This window comes from Bubalus bubalis, chromosome 4 (genome assembly GCF_019923935.1).
Source record: "Bubalus bubalis isolate 160015118507 breed Murrah chromosome 4, NDDB_SH_1, whole genome shotgun sequence".
NCBI lineage: Eukaryota > Metazoa > Chordata > Mammalia > Artiodactyla > Bovidae > Bubalus > Bubalus bubalis.
In genome coordinates this window covers 6,021,317-6,041,219 of record NC_059160.1, presented here as the reverse complement: position 1 = coordinate 6,041,219, position 19,903 = coordinate 6,021,317, and the positions used below count along the sequence as shown (strand labels likewise).

At 56.0% G+C, this 19,903-nt stretch overlaps 1 protein-coding gene and 1 non-coding gene across 2 annotated transcripts; both read left to right on the top strand.

The window, feature by feature from the left end:
• The first annotated feature begins 5,721 nt into the window (after positions 1-5,721).
• Positions 5,722-18,520, top strand: TSPO (translocator protein). The gene is made up of 4 exons (XM_006058714.4): positions 5,722-5,878; positions 14,517-14,727; positions 17,179-17,317; positions 18,085-18,520. Exons 2-4 carry the CDS (start codon positions 14,546-14,548, stop codon positions 18,271-18,273), a joined length of 510 nt encoding a protein of 169 aa, XP_006058776.1. The 5' UTR covers positions 5,722-5,878; positions 14,517-14,545; the 3' UTR covers positions 18,274-18,520.
• TRNAG-CCC lies at positions 17,483-17,555 on the top strand. Its single transcript has one exon. It is a non-coding gene; the product is annotated as a tRNA-Gly (tRNA).
• Positions 18,521-19,903: the final 1,383 nt, after the last annotated feature.

Below are 19,903 nucleotides of genomic sequence, written 5' to 3'. Positions count from 1 at the left end.
TGAACGCTATGGTAAATAGGTGCTATTTTTAATCCTCAATTTATACATGTTGTATCCCTGAGTTGGGAAGATCTTCAGGAGAAGGCAAGGGCTACCCCCTCCAGTATTCTGGCCTGGAAAATTCCATAGACAGAGGAACCTGGTAGGCTACAGTCCATGGGGTCACAGAGTTGGACACAACTGAGCGACTTTCACTTTCACTTTTCAGACAAAGTCTCAAAGGTTGAGTGGCAGATGGTTAGTGACAGAAGGAGGACTGGAGATTGGGATTATCTGGTTTCTGGGTGGTGGTGCCAGACTGGGTTAGAGAGAATCTAATTCTGAACTCACCTGTATCTATACCCCTTTCCTCCCCTGCCAGCCTCTAAGGAGCTCTGGACACACACACATCTCAGACTGAGAAAGATCTAGGTGGACTCACATCATCAAATCTCCCAAGTGGGTTTGTCCTGAGAAAAGAATCAGATGAGCAAAGACATAGCTCTTAGGACATGTGCAGGCCCCTTGCTTTTGACACAGAAAAGATGGAAATGAGGTGCATATCCAACTAAAGGTGATTAGCTAATGATGGTAAGTCCATACAATGCTGTGTCCTCAAAGATGTGGAAGAGATGTTCAGGTTAAGACATGAACAGAGGACACGCTGCCCCCAGAAGCCCATCAACCCACAGAAGAGGAATCGTTTAAAGACATAAACCACAGAACAGAGAGAACAGGAAAGGGGGCCCTAGCAACAGAATCTCTTCCAGCTAGAAAGCAGGATGCCCAGTATTACCTGATTTAGCAGACTGCAGACAACTGAGAGCTGAGAACCAGCCCTTATTCATACAACAGAATTCTCAAATGCTTAGGAACTGGCAGCAGTAGCCACTTGTAGATCTAAGGGTCAAAAAGGCTGAAATAAAGAGAACTATTTGAAGGTGTCTTTGAAGAAGACAGATCTTTAGATATCTTTCCTGTCTCTACCTCTCCCTCATTCTGGCAAATTCTTAGCTCTGCTAAAGGCTGGGCAAGCAGGGACAGGGGTAATTGTGAGGACTGTCCCGGAACAGTGGATACTGACTGCTGAATGCAGAGATTCTGCCCATGCTCTCCCCAGCTGGGTTCCCAGAAATGTTCAGCCAGACCCCTACCCTCCAGGCAAGAGGTGGAGGGCCTTTGGAGACTGTGACCAGTCCAAGAGGAAAATTCTAAAGATACTGCCGCAGATGGCCCTGGTGGTTAGTGACAGTGGTTAAGAATCTGCCTTCCAATGCAGGGGATGATGGTTGGATCCCTGGCTGCCACAATCCAAGATTCTTCAAGCTGAGCAGAGCTACAAAAAATAACAACAATGCATAGGAATCAGATACTATCATGAGAAAAGAAAGTAACTGTCTGAAGAAAGCTGCCCTTGAGCCTGAGTACCATAGCAGAAGATCTCACAGGCTGCAACTGAGACCTGACAGCCAGAAATAAATAAACAAATATCTAACAAATAAATGAGGATACTGACAGACCAGGAAGTTACCGAACAGCCGCCAAGTTCAACTCACAGTGAAGCTAATTCAACGTATACTATCTGTAGACTTATTTTCCTTTTTCTTCTAATCATGAGCAGCCAGCCGAACATCCTCAAACATCTGAGGAAAGCCTCTAACATACAGAAAAATAAATAAAGAAGACAACGGCAACGTGGGAATCCCCCGGTTGCCCAGTGGTTAGGGCTTGGTGCTTTCGCTGTTGTGGTCCATGCTCAGTCCCTGGTGGGGATTGAACCTAAGATGCTGCAACTGGGCAGTGTGGCAAAGAATAAAAAATAACAACAATAACAAAAGTAAATAATAGCAACAATATAAAATAAAAAATAACAACAGCGTGTCCTCTGTTCATGTCTTAACCTGAACCTCTCTTCCGCATCTCTGATAGGAATCAAGAACAATCTTGAGAGAAGAAAGTAATTGTTTTAAGAAAATTACCCTTGATAACTGAGAGGTAAGTGAAGCCATTGCGTCAATGAAAAAAAAAAACACAGGAAGTTGTTTTTTTTTTTAAGAACATTCAGAAAACAAACAAACAAACACGCAAAAAAATAGTGCCTTGGAAATAACAAATAAGACAGCAGAATTTTAAAAAAATCAACAGAGGGATTTCCCTGGAGGTCCCATGCTTGAGGCTCCATGCTTCCAATGGAGGGGGCACTGGTTTGATCCCTGGTCAGCTAACTAAGATCCCACGTGCAAAAAAAAAAAAAAAAAAAAATTAAGTAAAAAAATTAGGGACTTCCCTGGTGGTCCGGTGGCTAAGACTCCATGCTCCCAGTGCAGGGGACCCAGGTTCGATCCCTGGTCAGGGAACTAGATCCCATATGCCACAACTAAAGAGTTTGCATGCTGCAAGTAAAGACCTGGTGCAAATAAATAAATAAATATTTTTAAAAAAATCAATAGAGGGCCAGGAAGAGAAAGTTGAAGAAACTTCACAAAAGTTTTTCCTTTTTTTTTTTTTTTTTTTAAAAAAAAGCAAATTCTGAGAAGAAAGGAAGTTAGAAACCAGCCCAGGAAGTCCAGGATTCTGAGTAACAGGGATTCAAGAAAGAGAAGTGAGAAGTTGGAGGGAAGGAAACCAAAACTTTTAATTTCTGAAAAAATAAAGGATATGAACATCCCAAGAGCTGGCACCATGGATGAAATTAGACCCATGTCGAGGAGTTATCAGTATAGAATTCCAGAACTCTGGAGACGAAAAGCTTAAAACTGCCCAGGAAGAACAAAACAGGTTTTACACAGAAAGGCTAAGAATGCAGAAGGGCTTCAGCTGGCTCATCAGTATGTCCTCATGATGCTGCGGGGCAAGGATCTCCAACTTTGAATTGTCACTCAGTCAAGCATCCTTCAAGACAGCCATGGAATAGAATGCAAGATCTCCGAAAAGATACCTCCTTTGCTGTCTTTCTTAAGACTGCCTCCTGGAGGTTTCCCTGGTGGTCCAGTGGTTAGGAATCCATCTGCCAATGCAGGGGACATGGGTTCAATCCCTGGTCCAAGAAGATTCCCCATGCCATGGAGCAGCAAAGTCTGTGTACCACAGCTTCTGAGTCTGTGCTTTAGAGCCCGTGCTCTGAAGCAAGAGAAACCCCACAGTGAGCAGCCAGAGCACCACGACTGGAGAGAAGCCCCGGCTCACCGCAACCAGAGCGAGCCCGTGCAGCAGAGAAGAGCCAGCACAACCAAGGAAAAAAAGCTGACTATCTGGTGAGCCTGGCCTAGGCTCGCACCCACCCTTGGCTGTCTTGATCACTGTCTGATGAACCCTTTTCTCCCCTCCATGTCCTGCTGCCTGGCTCCATGAAGGACACTGTTCCACCTCACAGAAGTGTCTGCAGAAGTGCTCCTGAGATCTGGACACAGGTGCAGTGAGCTCAAAAGCAAGAAGACAGACCACCCATGCCTCTGACTGCTTTGTACTAAAAGTCCACACTGCCGCCCTGCAGTACATGCTGGTAGGGCAGCCACACCCCGGCCTTGCCCTCTGGCTGCCCCAGAGGACTCTTGTCAATGCTTAGGGAGGCTGAGGCCAGTCTGTGCCCCAGAGAGTTTCACCTTCCCAGGGGGTCTTCCTCTGGCCTGGCCGTCATGCCCACTCTCTCTAGCAGGCGAATCAGTATAGGGCTGTTTTATATATGTTTCTGTTTGTTTGAAACAGTCCACAATTAAGAGAAACAATGCAGACAAATGTTTGATGAAGTAGAAAGAGGTTTTTGATTTATTGTAAGGGGAAGAAAACAAATTACAGAACCAATGACTGTACAGCATGAAGGCATTCTTGCAAAGGAACACGTGCCTATATGCTTAGAAAAAAGCACAGTAAGACTCTCAAAGTGTTCACGGTGGGTGATGGGAGAGTAGGTGACTTTATTTTTTTTCCTTTTGTTTATATTTTCCAGTTCCTTTGAATATGAATTACTCATGTAAGAAAGTAAACACACAGATAAAACAGAGGGAAATAACTGCATCTGAATCATACTTAGAATTGAGAAGCCGAATGACACAGTGGTTAAGAATGCAGGCGCCTAACCGACTGGCAAGCAGGGTGACCCTGTCACCTCTCTGAGCATTCTCTGGGTTTTGGGAGGGTGTTTTCCATGCCTCCTTCCTGGACTGACTGGGCTTTGCTTGTGTTGGAGCCGTCAGTCTTGGACACGTCGAGTTGCCCAGGATGAGGGGAAATGTGTGCACAGGTGTGCAGGTGGCACAGGTCAGGTAGTCGGGGCCTTGAGCGTCAAGTGAAAGGCTTGGACTGGATCCTAAGGCAGTGGGAGTCACAGAGGATCCTGAGCCGGGGTTGGGGTAGGGGCATGGAAGGAGCAAGAGAGGAGCTGGGGGCCAGCTAGGGAGGACAGCAGACCAGGCTCAGGTGGGGTCTCTGGGATTGGACAGAGGGAGGCGCAAATTAACGGGAGGCTTCCCGACATGGGAGGGGCACCCACATCTCATCTGGACCCATGTGTGAATCCCTCGGGCAGCCACTGGCCCTCTGCAATGTAGGGTCTCCTCTATAAAAAAGGAGGGGCCGGGTATGTTTCTTCTGCCCCCCTCCCCCGCCCCCCGTCCCCAGCCCTGGTGTGCAGCAAGGGTTTGGGAGTGGACATCTCTGCCTACCAGGAGGCTCCCCTGTGGGCCTGGAGCCCCGCATGCAGGCGGGGTTGGGCGGGAGGAAAGCTGTGATGCCTCCCCCCACGGGGCTTCCGGGGCAAGCCACCGGGCACCTCCTTACAGGAAGAGGGCCAGGGCTGGCAGCTCGCTGGCAGGCGTGGCCAGACCCACTTCATTAGAAACAACAGCCGCAATGCCTGGGCCCCGGTACTTTGAAGGATCCAGGAAAATGTAATTTCTTTTAAAATCAGAAGAAAAAGATGAAGAGAACGTTATCCTTTTTTCATCCTTATCTTTAGATCAACACAGTCAAAGGCTGCCCATGAAGGCAGAAATGCCAGGGCCTAGGAAAGTCAGACCCCAGCCCCAGGGAAGCAGGCATAGTTGACCTTGTCCCCCGCTTCCCTGCCTCTAGTGTCCAGTGTGGGCAATTGTGGTTCGGCCGTCTAGGGGGCCCTGCCAGGCCGAGTTCGCCAAGGGGGCCAGGACAGGCCTGGGGCTGCAGTCATTAAGCAGCACCAGCAGATGAAGAGGTGAGGTGCTCAAGGTCAGGACCTGGACATGCTGTCTCATCAGAGTGACCCTGGCAAACTGGAGGCCACCTCTGGGCTGTGATGCTCACTGAATGTCCAGCGTCTGTGGTCTCCTGTATTACCACCTGGCATCCTCCTCAGTCCCGCCATGCTGGGCCCATTTTACAGATGAGGGGATGGAGGCTGAGCGAGCCAGCCACAAGGCAGCCAAGCCCAGACTCAAGAATGCAGCTCTGGCTGCTGTCCTGGGGTGATAGCTAAAGGAACTGGGGTGCTCCTCCGGAGATGGGGGCCCAGGGCGGCTGTGTAGGAGGCTGTTTAAGGTTCTGCCATCAGGCGACTGCAGTTCCCCACAGAGGGGAAAAAGGCTCAAGAGGAGAAGGGACCTGCCTGCAGCGCCGGCTGAGTCTGCGCGGCGCGGCGCGGCGGCCATCGGGGGAAGGAGCAGCGGCCGGGAGACCCGCTCGTGCCCGCGCCGGGGGGAGGCAGAGGCCGGAGGCTGAAGCGCCGGGACCCGCGGGGCTGTGGGCGCCCAGGGGAGGCGGCGGCCGGAGGCGGGAGCGCCCGGACCCGCGGGGCTGTGGGCGGCGCGGCCCGGGCTTGCAGCCAAGCCGGGCGGGGCCGGGCGGGCGGGAAAGGGCGGGCCTCGGGAAGGGCCACCACCTCCCGCCGCGCAGTGCCCTTCCTGGAGCCGAGTCCTCGTCGTCGCTGGTGAGTGGGGACGGGGCGCCGAGGGGGTGGCGGGAAAGGGGCCCCCGTGGGGAGCGACCCCCGACATCGCCTGACAGCCGGCGCGGGGTCTGAGGGGAAACTGCGGCGGGAGGCCACGGGGCAGCACTCACCCGGATCGGCCAGAGGGGCGGCCGGGGCGGCAGGGACCCCAGTCCTGGCCTCCGCGCTCGCGTTCCTGCGCTTCGGGATCCTGGCGAGATGGGGGGCGCGGGAGGGGGACCTTGGGCAGCCCGGCCCTGCCGCACCCCTCCGGGGTCCAGGCACCCCTGCTTCCCGCCCATTCCCTAGCTGAGCCCCCGAGTCCTGCAGAGGGCGGGAGTGGCAGAGCCAGGTACTTGAGATCACAAAATGCCAGGGAGACCTCGTGCTCCTGATCCACTTGAGACACCCCACTTCTACAGGAGGAAACCCAGGCTGAAAAGGGGAAGTCATTTGCTCAAAGCCAGAGAAGGCCCCGCAGAGCCTTAGAACCGGGTCCCTAGATTCCCGTGGACTGTAGCCTGCGCCCCTGGCGTGGGCAGGACCCCCAACTGTGAGCTGCCTCTCCTGAAAAAGAGGTGGGAGCTGGGAGCCCTGGTGGCAGGGGTCGTGGTGTTCCCTGATGACTGGGTTTGCCTCTTGGTGGGTGGCCAGCCAAAAGGCACAACCAAGCCAAAGATGGGGAGAAGGAAGGATTTCTTACTTGCAACAACTAAGGAGAGCGTCTTGCAGCTTTCCCAAAGCAGCATCTCCTCCCACAGCAAAACTGTGTGTGTTAGTCACTCAAGTCATGTCCGACTCTTTGCCACCCCGTGGACTGTAGCCCACCAGGCTCCTCTGTCCCTGGAATCCTCCAGGCAAGAATACTGGAATGAGTAGCCATTCCCTTCTCCAGGAGATCTTCCTGACCCAGAGATCAAACCCAGGTCTCCTGTATTGCAGGCAGCTAAGCATCCATGCGTATTCATAAAGGAGCTTGAGTGGAGGAGAATTCATAGAATTCATACGATTGGGACAAAGCGCAGCAACGTCCAAGCTTCTGTTGATTGAAATCACAAGGGATCAGCAAAGGTCAACTTCTTGTTCCTTAGGTTCCAGTCGATCTGTTGGCTGGGAGTGGGGATTGAGAGGGTGGGGATGAAATTCTGCAAAACAGCTAAAAAAAAAAAAAAAACTTGTTTCAGGCCAACTTTCACCATGGAAACAACTGGGAGTCTTCACAACTGACTTATTATCTTTGTGGTTGTTACTTCTCTTGCCTGTTTGTTCATTCATTCCCTTAAGATTATTACTGGGATCTGTTCAAGGGCAAAGAACCCCGGCCAGGCTTACATCATGAAACAGGTCAGTCCTAAAATGGTTTCTCTTGTGTCAAGAGAGCCATGCCTGGTTCTTCCTTGGGGATTGTTTTGCCCTGTCTGCTTACAGTGGGGGTTCCAGCTATGGACACGCTGCTGAGTGCCGGAGCAGCCTGGCAAAGGCCCCGTGGCCTGGCCTGGGTTGGGAGTCTCTCTGCTGGCCTAATGAAATATGATGGTCCCTGGTACTGGCCATGTGCAACGGAGAGAACGGCAGGAGGACCAGGACTCTAGCCTTCCCTGAGGATATGGGGTTGAGGCTGTTCCAAAAGGGTCATGTCCAGGGAGGAGGCTGCGGACGAGGAGCATGGCCCAAGGTGCCTGGCACAGGGCCACGGGCCCCCGTGTCTCTGTGAGGTGTGGGGACCCCACACAGGGCAGCAGGAGGCAGGGTCTGCTCCTGCCTGGTAGCTCTGGGTTGGGAAAGGTGCTGGGGAGGAAGGGAGGGGAGGCGGCCAGCCTCTTCGGAGAGCAGGGAGACAGGTGCTCAGTACCCCCAGAGGGGGGCTCAGTGGGAATCCTAGGTGCCCAAGGGGGGCTTTGAACAGAGGAGGGCCTGACGCGCTCACCCAGGACCCAGCCCAGGGGCTGAGAGCAGGGCGGCCGGGATTCAGATGCTCTCGTGGTCCGATGGCAGAGGCCTGCCGCCTCCACAGTGCAAGCCCAGAGGCCACTTTCTCTGCCTGCAGAGTGTCTGTGTGTGTATGCGTGTACACACACGTGCTGCCTGCCCCTACGCCCATGACTGAGTGGTATCCAGCTGGATCTGGCAGAAACCAGAAACCACTGATGGTGGGTCGCTGGGGAGGGGAGGGTGGGGGGCGCTGCAGGGGGAGAGACTACTTTCTGCTGCCTACACTTTTGACTTTTCCCGATTTCATTTTTGAATCTGTCTCTCATTTGCATTTCCTGTGACTTATTTTTGATCGTGCTGGCAATGTTTGTGTATGCACTCTGTCTTAAAAAATTAGTCATTCTCCCTAAAGCAGATTCCCTCTTGTCACCCCCAGCCCCCGCCGCCCCCACCCCACACCGGCCGGGTTTCCAGCCGGAGGCAGAATCTTTTAGAACTGTGTGGTCTGTTACACTGGATATTTTCATAATGAAAGAGATGAACAGAGCTTGTCATGAGGAGGATTAGTTGTGAGTCATTAAAAAAAAAAAGAGGGGGAGAGTCTTAAAACAAGTCCCTGGGACCATCAGTGGTGGCTTGCAGGAAAGATAAGGCTCTGGAGGGTACAGCCTGGGGGTGGGGAGCAGAGAAATGGCAGAACTCTGCCAGTTTCTGGGCAGCGCTTTCTGTCCCCCTCTGTCTCTGGCCTCAGAGGGCAGAGGGCTCCTCCAGAGGCCCATTGGCTCGACCCCCACTTTGCAGACAGGGACACAGAGCCCAGGAGTGAAGCATCACTGGGACCAGAGACCCCGGGTCTTGCCCCAGGGGGCCCGGGAGGACTCATCCTGAAACTGCTGCCCGTGAGCCCAGTCCGGACCTGATGCCTCTCGGGGATGGGACACTGGCCCTGAGGCTGGAGGCAGTGAGGCTGTTGGCCCTTAGAGAATCTTCTGGAGTGCAGGCAGAGGGTGGAGTGGCTGAGGTGGGGTGGGAGGAGCTTGAGGGCTCACCCCACACCCCTCGACCTGGCAGGCTTCTGGGGCAGGCCTTGTCAGGCTGGAGGAGGCTGGCGGAGGGGAGGTGACCCAGCCCTTGTTGTGACTGGCCATATGACCCAGAGCTAAGGCCAGCAGGCTCCCAGATCAGGGCCTGGAGGGGTGGTGTGGGCTTCAGGGTCACCCAGATCTGGAAACTTCAGTGACGCCTTGTGCTTTGGTTTCCTCACCTGGAGAATGGTGTGTGCCATGGAGGCCGAGACGGTGTGGGACTCAGTTGAGAGGTGGCTGGCCCCTCCCTGGTGGCTGCTGTGAAGCTGGGTGGAGTGATGCTGACCCAGTGTGAGCCCAGCCTGGGCCTCCGCCAAGCTCCTCCCCACCCTGCTCACTCCCAGAGGCCAAGTGCCTTCTCCTGACCCCAGGGCTCTGCTTTGCTGGGCCTCTTCTTGGTCGAGGTTTCAGTGGCCTCAGGCCTCAAGGATGAGGCCTTTCAGAAGCATTTTCACCCCCTGAGTGTTGGGTGACTGACCGGCTGACATTTTCTCAGCCTTGGGTCTGCGCCATGAGGCTGGGTCTTCTCCTGGAGGGATGCGTGGCCCCCAACTCTGACCCTCCCATCCCCTCGCTTGTTGGCCCTCGCTTGAGTCTCCCCATAACCCCATGAAGCAGGCAGGGCAGGTGGTACCCACCTGATGTCAGGGGAAACTGAGGCCCAAAGTGGAGCTTTGGCCTGAGTTCACCAAGAAAGTTGGAGATGGAGCCAAAGTTTGGGCTCTGAGTCACCGTCTGATGGAAACAAATAAAGGACAGGTGGGTGGCTTTGCCCCTCTGCCTGAGCCCCTTCCTGACCACTGGTGGTCCCTAACCCTAATACTTGGGCCACCTGATGCGAAGAGCTAACTCACTGGAAAAGACCCTGAGGCTGGGAAAGATTCAGGGCAGGAGGAGAAGGGGGCGACAGAGGACGAGATGGCTGGATGGCATCACTGACTCAATGGACATGAGTTTGAGCAAACTCCAGGAGTTGGTGAAGGACAGGGAGGCCTGGCATGCTGCAGGCCATGGGGTCGCAGAGAGTCAGACACGACTGAGAAACTGAACAACAAGCCCATCCCAGAGTGGGTCCCTCTCAGGCCTGCCTGGGCCAGCTGCACCACCCAGCCCTGCCCAGCCCAGCATGACTCAGCCTGGTGGGTCCCCTAATCAGGTGATTCAAGAGCCTGGCTGTCCCCATGAGGCCTCAGGAAGCTCCCTGTCTGGACTGTTTCCACATGGGCATCTGAGCTACCTATTTTCTGACCCCAGGGCTGGGCAGACCCATTAATCCCCTTGGTCCAATGGTGCATAGATGAACACAGCAGCCTGGACGGGTGGGCAGAAGTGTGGGGTTCAAGCCGTGCTCCGTCACCGCGGCCTTGGGAGAGCCAGCACCCCTTCCCAGGCCTTTGCTTGTTCTGCCCAGCAAGGGGCCAGGGTGATGGGCTCTCCAGCCCCGTCAGCTGGCACCCTGGGGACTGGCTGGGAGCCTGGGCACCGGTTGGGAGCTGTGATGGGGTGACACCTGCCCATGACACCTTGGGGAGAAGTATGGACACAGGCCACGATGTTCATAAACCTCAAAAACACGCTTGGTGGGAGAAGCCAGACCCTACGGTCCACAAATTGCATGGTTCCCCCTAGTTGCGATGTCGGAAAAGGCAAATCTGTAGACACAGGAAGCAGCCTGGTGGTTGCCAGGGGCTGGGGACAGGAGGACCAGGGAGGGACTGCTCATGGGTGCTGGGGCCTTTGGGGGGTGATGGAGATGTTTTGGAGCTTAATATAGATGGTTGCACAACATTGGCAATGTATGAAATTGCCCCTGAACTGTGCCCTTTAAAATGGTTTCTTGTGTGTGTATGCCTTTCATTTCAGTGAATCACAACCACCAGGAAATAAAAACCAAATGGTCAGGAGCCTCTGAGGGGCCTTGGTGGCAGGTGGGGCGTCTGGGGCCAGGGGTGGAGGTTAGGGACTGATGCTGTGATGAATGCAGGGAGAAACAAGTAGGAGGGGATGCAAATTTGTGTCCAAAGCAGGATACTCTTTTTAAAATGTTTATTTTGGACTCATTTTAGACTTACGGTAAAGTCACAGAGGTAGTACCAAGTTGCCACACACCCTTCACCCAGCTTCCCCTCTGGGACCAGGAAATTCACACCCTGTTGCTAACCCTGCTAACACCATCCGTTGGCCCAGGACACCGTCTGCCAGGATGCCACCTTCTGTTTAGCTGTTACTTGTCTTTAGTCAGTGATGCATCCTTCTGTCTTCTTTCCTTGCCTTCCATGACCTGGCCCTTTTCAAGAGTGCTAGAGGGCAGGGCAGGTATGTGGTCAAATGTTCCTCCAGCCGGGTCTGTGACAGTTTCTCAGGACTGGACCAGAGTTTGCATTTGTGGCAAGAATACCACGTTGACTGTGTCCACCTCCCTGAACCGGGACACGTGTCATATACTGGTGGCATTAACCTTGGTCATCTGTAAAAGGGACACTCCTGGGGGGGCATTCATTTGGGACAAAGTGAGCATAAATTGGACTGTCCTGGGCGAAGGCTCATACGATCATCCTGAGGAGGCCTGAGCTCTGGCCTGGCTCAGGGTCTGACCCCCGGCCCGCCCCTGGACCTCTGGGCCTCGGTGTCCCTGTCTGTGTGTGAGAGTCAGTGCGGGGTGAAGCCCTCCCGCCTGCCCAGCCCACGTCACGGTCTAGGGGAGCCCTCAGGCCCTGAACGCAGCTCGTCATGGTTGCCCAAAGGCTGCCACTTGACTGTGGTTTCAACACATCTATTAAACAGGCCGAGCAGGGTTGTGCCCGGTGGTGTAGACGAGAAAGCAGCTAAGGTGGCCTGGGCTCCCCTGAAGCGACACGTGGTGGCCGGGTCCCCGGGCTCCGCGTCCCCCTGGTACCGGCACTGGGCCAGTGCTCTCCTAGACCTGGCAGAGGTGGGCCTTGTGCTGTGGTGAGATCAGATCCTCACCCCTCGCCCCAGGAACAGTTCCGTGCCCCCTGGAAAGTGGAGGGCTGGGTGGGAAGGGGTGAGGGAGAAACAGGCTGGTTTACCTGTCGGGAGCCAGCCCTGGGCAGTTTATCCTCACGGTTCACCTGTGCAGCGATCGCGGTGGGGGCTGGGGGTGGGCTCACTGGGCCCATTCCACAGGTGAGAACACTGAGGCCCGGGGACGGAGCACTCACTCACTGGATGGCAGAGCCGGAGTCTGCCGGATGCCTAACACCCTCTGACGGTTCCTTTTTTTTTTTTTCTAATATTTCTTTATTTATTTGGCTGCGCCAGGTCTTAGTCGCAGCACGTGGGATCTTTAGTTGTGGCATGTGGCCCACTGTTTAAAAGTGTGCTCGTTATAGACATTTTGGAAAACGATAACAGAGCATCTTAAGTCCTGCTGGCGAGTGTGGGCCGTAGCCTCCCGAGCTACCAGCTTGTGGAGGGGCCCTGTCCCTGCCCTCGGCACCTTGGGTCCGCACGCAGGTGGGGTAAGATGGTGTGAGCCCCTTGCAGGGTCAGAAAGGACAGTGCTCAGGCCCGGCTCACAGCGGTTCCCAGGAGGTGTTCGCTTTAGGGGGATGACGGCTGCTAACGTCTTCACGTGCTTGTTACATTATAAAAAAGTTTTGTTGGCCACAGCCTGCAGCAAGCTGAACTTGCACCCCTTGCATTGGAAGGCAGAGTCTTAAGCACTGGACCACCAGGGAGGTCCGTCTTTAAAATGCGTATCCATGTTATCTATTTTTTGCTAAAATCGGGATGATTCTGTCGTCTATTTTATATTCTGCTTTCTGCACTGAATGTTAAGGACAGTTGTCATGTTATTAAAGAGTCCGCCCAGCTGGACTTGGGGGTTGGCCCGTCCCTTGCAGTCCCCGGTGCTGGGCACTGAGCTTGCTTCTGCGTCTCGGGCGCTTCTGCATCTCCAGGACAGCAGCTGCCCTGCTGCCCCCGTCAGCCTTCCTCCTTCACCCAGCACCCCAAGGGTTCCCTGGTGCCTACAGGTGGGCATAGCCTCGTCTCTGCACCTGCTGGCCCGCATGCCAGGTGCATTCCAGCCCCTCTCCCCTCCCGTGTCCTGGGACAAAGTGCTGCCTTTCCGTCCTGCACCCTCTTCTCTCTGACCCCAGGTTGGGGTGCCTGCTCTGAGGTCTGGGCCCCTTCTCTTCCACCCACCGTGGTGCCCAGCCCCCACCCAGCAAGTGTGCTGAACCGAGTCCTGCTCCGGGGCCTCTTATCTCCTATACACCCCCCGGGCCCTCCAACTGGAGTCAGGGTGTGTGAGCGGGAGCTCGGTCCCTTCATTTTGTAATGAGGAAACTGAGGCCCAGTCAGGGGTGCAGATAGGTTTGGGAGTCCCATGGCAGGTCCAGGCAGCACTGGCCCCCAGCATCCAGCCGGCTGGACTCTCGGCCCCAGTGAGCTCAGCTCTCTGGGCGCCGGGTAGGTCCTCAGTGCAGACCTGGGGGCTGCTGGGCAACAGGGTGTGGCCGACAGGCCAAGTCCGAAGACTGAGTCCCCTCGGCCCCTGCCCGGGGGACTCCAGCCCTGGGGTGGTGGTAGCGGCAGTCCTGCCTGAGCCCTGCTGGCCTCTCAGGGCTGCTGAGGGGCCTTCACCAGCCTTAAACTCTGTCCCTTCTCACCCACAACTGTAAGGTTTTCGACCTGGGCAGAGCCCCAGAGTGCTGTGTGACCCCAGGCAGGCTGCTTTCCCTCTCCGAACACAGGGAAGGGGAGGCAATTTCAGGGCAGACCTGTGGGCTGACGCTGCAACACCTGTCCACAGAGATACCCCCACTGGGCTGGACCCAGGTCGGGATGTTGATGTCCCGTCATTTGCTGGAGGTCACTGGGTGGGAAAGATCCCCTGGAGAAGGGAAAGGCTACCCCACTCCAGTATTCTGGCCTGGAGAATTTCATGGACTGTATAGTCCGTGGGGTTGCAGAGAGAAGTCGGACATGACTGAGTGACTTTGACTTTACACAGTACGTTGGTGGGGAGTGGGTGCTCGAGCCAAGCTGTCTGATACCAGTTGTCATGTGAATGACAGTGACTGAATGGGAAGTCCTGGAGCTCTGGGCACAGGTGTGGACGGACGCAGCCTCGGAGAGCCCAGATCAGCACTTGACCTGGGGAGGAAGGGCTGGGTGGCCTTCTTGGTGGAGGCTACCCAAACTGGCCTTGAATTAGGTGGTAGAGAGGAGGGGTCATTTACCAGGAGACATGAGGTCAAGGGTGAGGGTGAGTGAGCAGAGGAGTTTGGCAGCTGGAGCAGGGACTGACGTGGAGCTGACGGGGGCAGGGGCACCCAGGGGGCTCCTGCCCATCAGAGCAGTCTTGTGGGTGGGGGCAGGAGTTTGGGTGGAAGTGTGTTCCCTGGAGCTCTTGGGCTGGGGCGCCGCTGGCTGTAGGGTAAACTCAGCACCCCCCACCCCTCAGCCTCGCACATCTTTTCTGCACTCCTGCTTGTTCCATCAATTGCTTGGTCAATCCATGAGGGATGAGGGGCCGGTAACAGACCCACTGCAGGTCTGCTCACAGGAGGTCCTTAGGAAACGCCGGGGAGGCCCCACCCCCCACTCTGGAGCCTGCCCATCTCTCACCCCCGCCCTGTCTTCTCTTTCAGAACTTTCCGGAACCGCAGCTGCAGCCGCAATGGCCCCGCCCTGGGTGCCTGCTGTGGGCTTCACGCTGGTGCCCAGTCTGGGGGGCTTCCTGGGCGCCCAGTACATCCGCGGAGAGGGTTTCCGCTGGTACGCCAGCCTGCAGAAGCCCCCGTGGCACCCGCCCCGCTGGATTCTGGCCCCCATCTGGGGCACGCTCTACTCGGCCATGGGGTAGGTGGGAGTGGGCGCTGGTGTGGCGCTGGGCCTGTCCACCTGCTGGGTAGGCGGGGCAGGGGAGGCCCAGGCCCGAGGCCCAAGCGTCTCCTCCGGAGGTGAACTCTCCAGGTGCCTGTGGGGAAGTGGGTACCGTTTCCCGGCCCCGTTTGGCAAGTGAAGGTGGAGAAAGCTGTGAGGCCTGTTGATTGCACAACCGAACGCCTTCCTCTGAGGCTTTCTGGAAGGGGTGGCAACCTCATACTGGCACTCTGGCTGTTTTTACAACTTCAGGGAGAGGCCGGCCCCGTTTGTAAAGTTCAGACGCAGGCAGGCGAATGCTTCCAAGACCAATAGCAGGGACAGCAGCGGCAGTCATAGTAGCCATTTGTTGGGCGTCCGCCTGGGGTCAGGCTTTGCCTTTGTTAAGGTTCACGACCCCTCGTTTGACAAGAGACCTCCCGAGGACGCAGGGCCCTACAGGCCTTCCTCCACAGACCTGGGAGGTGCCGAAGGAAATGCGGGACTGGGTGAGGGAGTGCGCACCCTGCTGGCTGCAGTGGGATTTGCACCCAGGAGACTGGTCCGCTTCCCACCATCCTCTGCAATGTTCCCAACACGCAGGTTCTGTGCCAGCCCAGTGGGACTGTAGCGGGCAGAGAGCGGAGACCGGGCCGATGCCCCAGGCTCCTGATGGGAGTAAGACAGTCCTGAGTGTCAGCCGGGCCGCACCCTCTTCCAGGCCCTGGCCCTGCCCCGTTGGCCTGCGGTTCTTCCTGTGTCCGCTTTCTCCTCACCGTCCTAGTCCAGGGGCCCCACCGTTGCTGCCCCCACTTACTCCAGTCTCCAGGCCTCCCCTCCCCATCGCGATTCCCATAGAGCGTCAGTCTGGCATCACCTCTCTATTTGCGGAACCCGGCAGACCTCTCAGAGTAGAGAGCTCAGCCTCTGGCCTCAGACTAGCTGGATTCAAATGCAGACTCACCTCCCTACAGCCTGCCAAGAGCTCTGAGCACTTCTCCCCTCTGTGCCTCAGTTTCCACACCTGTAAGATGGGGGTGACAGTCCTGCCCACCTCATGACGTAATCATGAGGATGAGTGAGCTAATGCTTGCAGAGAGGTGCCTGCATGTGTAAACGTGGAAGAAGTGAAGTGAAAGTCACTCAGTCGTGTCCGACTCTTTGCAACCCCATGGACTATGCAGTCCATGGAATTCTCCAGGGCAGAATACTGGAGTGGGTAGCCTTTCCCTTCTCCAGGGGAATCTTCCCAACCCAGGAATCGAACCTAGGTCTCCCGCATTGTGGGTGGATTCTTTACCAGCTGAGCCACAAGGGAAGCCCAAGAGTCCTGGAGTGGGTAGCCTACCCCTCCTCCAGCGGATCTTCCCAACCCAGGAATCGAACCAGGGTCCCCTGTACCACAGGCGCATTCTTTACCAGCTGAGCTGTGAAGGAGGGCAGTAGCTATTGTTATCAGCGGTGGTATCACTGCCCTTGTGGTCCTAGGACCCCCCAGGGCCAGGTTCTCTTCTGCTTTACCTCCCCAGTGCCCCTCTCAGACCTTGAAGTACCGTTGACAGTAACACAGGCTGACTCAGGGTCTCATGTATGCCCCGAAAGTGTTAGTCACTCAGTCGTGTCTGACTCTTTGCGACCCCATGGACTGTAGCCCACCAGGATCCTCTGTCCATGGGAGTTCTCCAGGCAAGAATAGTGGAATGGATAGCTTTCCCTGGTGGCTCAGACAGTAAAGCGTCTGTCTACAATGCGGGAGACCTGGGTTCGATCCCTGGGTGGGGAAGATCTCCTGGAGAAGGAAATGGCAACCCACTCCAGTATCCTTGCTCGGAAAATCCCATGGACAGAGGAGCCTGGTAGGTTACAGTCCATGGGGTCGCAAAGAGTCGGACATGACTAAGCTTTCATTTTCTTTCTTTCCCTTCTCCAGGGGATTTTCCCAGCCCAGGGGTTGAACCCGGATGTCCTGCTTTGCAGGCAGATTCTTTACCGTCTGAGCCACCAGGGAAGCTGGTATATGGGCCTAAACCTTTACATATTTTTGTGGCCTAACCCTGGCAAACTCATCCTTATCTCCTAAGGCCCAGCCCCAAATCCCCTAAGGCACATTCATTTGCATGCCTTCTGTACATGCTTCACTCTTGACAACACTGATGATGTCAATTATTTATTGAGTGTCCTACTCAATTATTTATTGAGTACCTGTCCTAAGGGCAGCCGGGTACTGCCCTTAGCACCGCCAACATATTAACTAGGATCTCCGCAGCGACCCCATGAGACAAAGGCCCAGAGAGGTTAAGCAAGTTCCTTGAGGTCACATAGCAGTCAGTGGCAGGGCATGCCTGAGTCATCACTCTGTGGTCTCAGAGGTGAGTGTGGCTTCCTGCCTTGCAGGGAGGCCCCTGGCCTCTTCCCTGTTGGTGCCCTGATCGGTAGCCTCTGTTTCAGGTATGGTTCCTACATGATCTGGAAAGAGCTGGGGGGCTTCTCGAAGGAGGCGGTGGTTCCCCTGGGCCTCTACGCTGGGCAGCTGGCTCTGAACTGGGCATGGCCTCCCCTCTTCTTCGGTGCTCGACAAATGGGCTGGGTAAGTGTGGCCTTGGCTTGTCTCCCTGGTCCCTGGAGATGGCCCCCTCCCTGGGGGGACATGGGGTACCACATCCCAGCCCCCCAGGGCCAGGATCTAAAGGTGGGAGGCAGGGGAGGCACATGGCTCCTGGTCCATTCAGAAGGTCTTAGCAGGGTGGGTACTTCCCTGGTGGTCCAGTGGCAAGACTCCGCACTCCCAATGCAGGGGGCCCCGGGTTCGATCCCTGGTCAGGGAACCTAATCCCGCCTGCTGCAACTAAGCCAAATGCAGCCAAATAAATATAAATATTTTAGGACTTCCCTGGCAGTGCAGTGGCTAGGACGTCACACTTCCAGTGCAGGGGGTTTGCGTTCGATCCCTGGTTGGCGAACTAAGATCCCACATGCGAATTAAGATCCCACATGCCACAGGGTGTGGCCAAAAAGAGAGAACACAGCTCTTAGCAGACCAGTGCCCCTCAGCTGCTTTTCCTCCACAAAGGAAGCCTTGTGGGGCTCTGAAGCTCCATGGATTTAGGGGCCTTGGGTGCAGGAAAACCCACCTTACAGCTGATGCTGTGCACCCCTCCATGTGGCAGAGTTGGGCAAGGGTGATGGTTCCCATATTACAGATGAAGAAACTGAGGCAGAGAACGGGAGCAGGGCTTGGCCATGTCACTGAGAGGCAGCTGGAGAGTCCCCTCTGCTGCTGGGGTCAGTGGGCAGCTGGGACACACCGCCCCGTGGGTTGTGGTGCCTCAGGCCTCCCCGTCCTCGTCTCTGCAGGCTTTGGTGGATCTCCTGCTGACTGGCGGCATGGCAGCAGCCACGGCCATGGCCTGGCACCAGGTGAGCCCGCCGGCTGCCTGCCTGCTGTATCCGTACCTGGCCTGGCTGGCCTTTGCGGCCATGCTCAACTACCGCATATGGCAGGACAACCAGGGCCGGAGGAGCGGCCGGCGGCTCTCGGAATGAGGACGCCTCGCCCTCCGAGGACTGCAGCCGCTGCGGGTCAGGCACTGCTGGTGGTGGGGTCCCCGGGCTTCCACAGCCACCAGGCCACCTGTCTGCTCTCAGCCCAGGGGGTGACCAGCAGTTCCAGAGGTGCTCCTCTGAGCTGAGCCCCCATCCCAGAAACAGCGTCCTGTGCCTTCAGCCCTGCTCGAAGCTCGCTTTCGGAACATGGAATTTTATAAGCCAAATAAAGTGTTTCAACTTCTTGGCCATGGCCTGTTTGCTTGGGTGGGACCCCTGGCCGTGGGGAGGGCGAGGGGCTAGTCCTCTGGCTGGGTATGTCTGGGCTGGGTCATCTATGGGATGCAGACTAACACCTCTCATGACCCTTCCAGGAGAGGAAGTGGCCTGCCCAGGGTGGAGCGGCAGACACGGGCAGAGAATGGGTGCAGCCTTCGCCCCCAGCCTGGGGAGGAGGTCCCGTCCACCCTCTACGCATCCAGGAAGTCCAGCCCAGGCACCTGAAGGGCCCAGGCCCACTGCCTGGCTCTGCTCGAGCCCCAAGCATGGCCCTCTGCTGGCCTCAGCCGGGATGGGTGCCAGGCCTAATACCAGGCTCAGCCCCTCGGGGTCAAACACCTCACCAGGGAGGGGATGGGTAGGCAGAGGGTAACCCCTCCCTGGCTCGGCTCACCCAGACGTGGGAGGTGTCACCCTAACCTTGAATCGGGCGACCCATGACCTCTCCTGACACCTGTTTGGAGTGAGGCTGGCAGAGCCTTGGACACAGGCTCCTACTGGAGCCCCTACCTCCACGCCGGGTTCTAACTGGGAGCGAGCAGGAGCGATCACTACCCCGTGAGGCGTCTGATAAACAACGTGGTGTGAGCACTCGACCTGAGGGGCACAGGAAGGCCCCTGGCCTGGGTTCCGGGGCCTCTGCCTTCATGTTTTAACTTCCAAAACCCACTGGGGCTGCCCCTGTGCTGGCTGACAGCACCCATGACCATCCCCTGCTGCCCTGTGGGAGTTGGGTCTCCCATCACCCCCACCCCAGGATGCGGGGACAGGCAGGGGGGAATTCCATCCCCAAGACCCCCAGGTTTAAGTGCTGGAGCCAGGATTCAGGGCTCACATGAGGACCCAGGTTCCCAGGTGTTGGTCATGACAGAGACAGGCCTCAGCTCCACAATGGTCCCTCCCTGGTCTGCTCTGAAATGGAACCAGCGCTGGGACTGTAAAGAAGGCTGAACGCTGAAAAATCCTGGTGCTGGAGAAGACTCCTGAGAGTCCTTTGGACTGCAAGATCAACCCAGTCAATCCTAAAGGAAATCAGTCATGAATATTCACTGCTAGGACTGATGTTGAAGCTGAAGCGCCAATACTTTGGCCACCTGATGCAAAGAGCCAACTCACTAGAAAAGGTTCTGATGCTGGGAAAGATTGAGGGCAGGAGAAGGGGACAGCAGAGGATGAGATGGTTAGATAGCATCAGTGACTCAATGGATGTGAATTTGAGCAAACTCTGGGAGATGATGAAGGACAGGGGAGCCTGGTATGCTGAAGTCCATGTTGGACACGACTTAGCAACTGAACTACTAGGAAATCAAGCTTTGGGTCAGGAACTGCTACAGCCTCAATATTTATATAC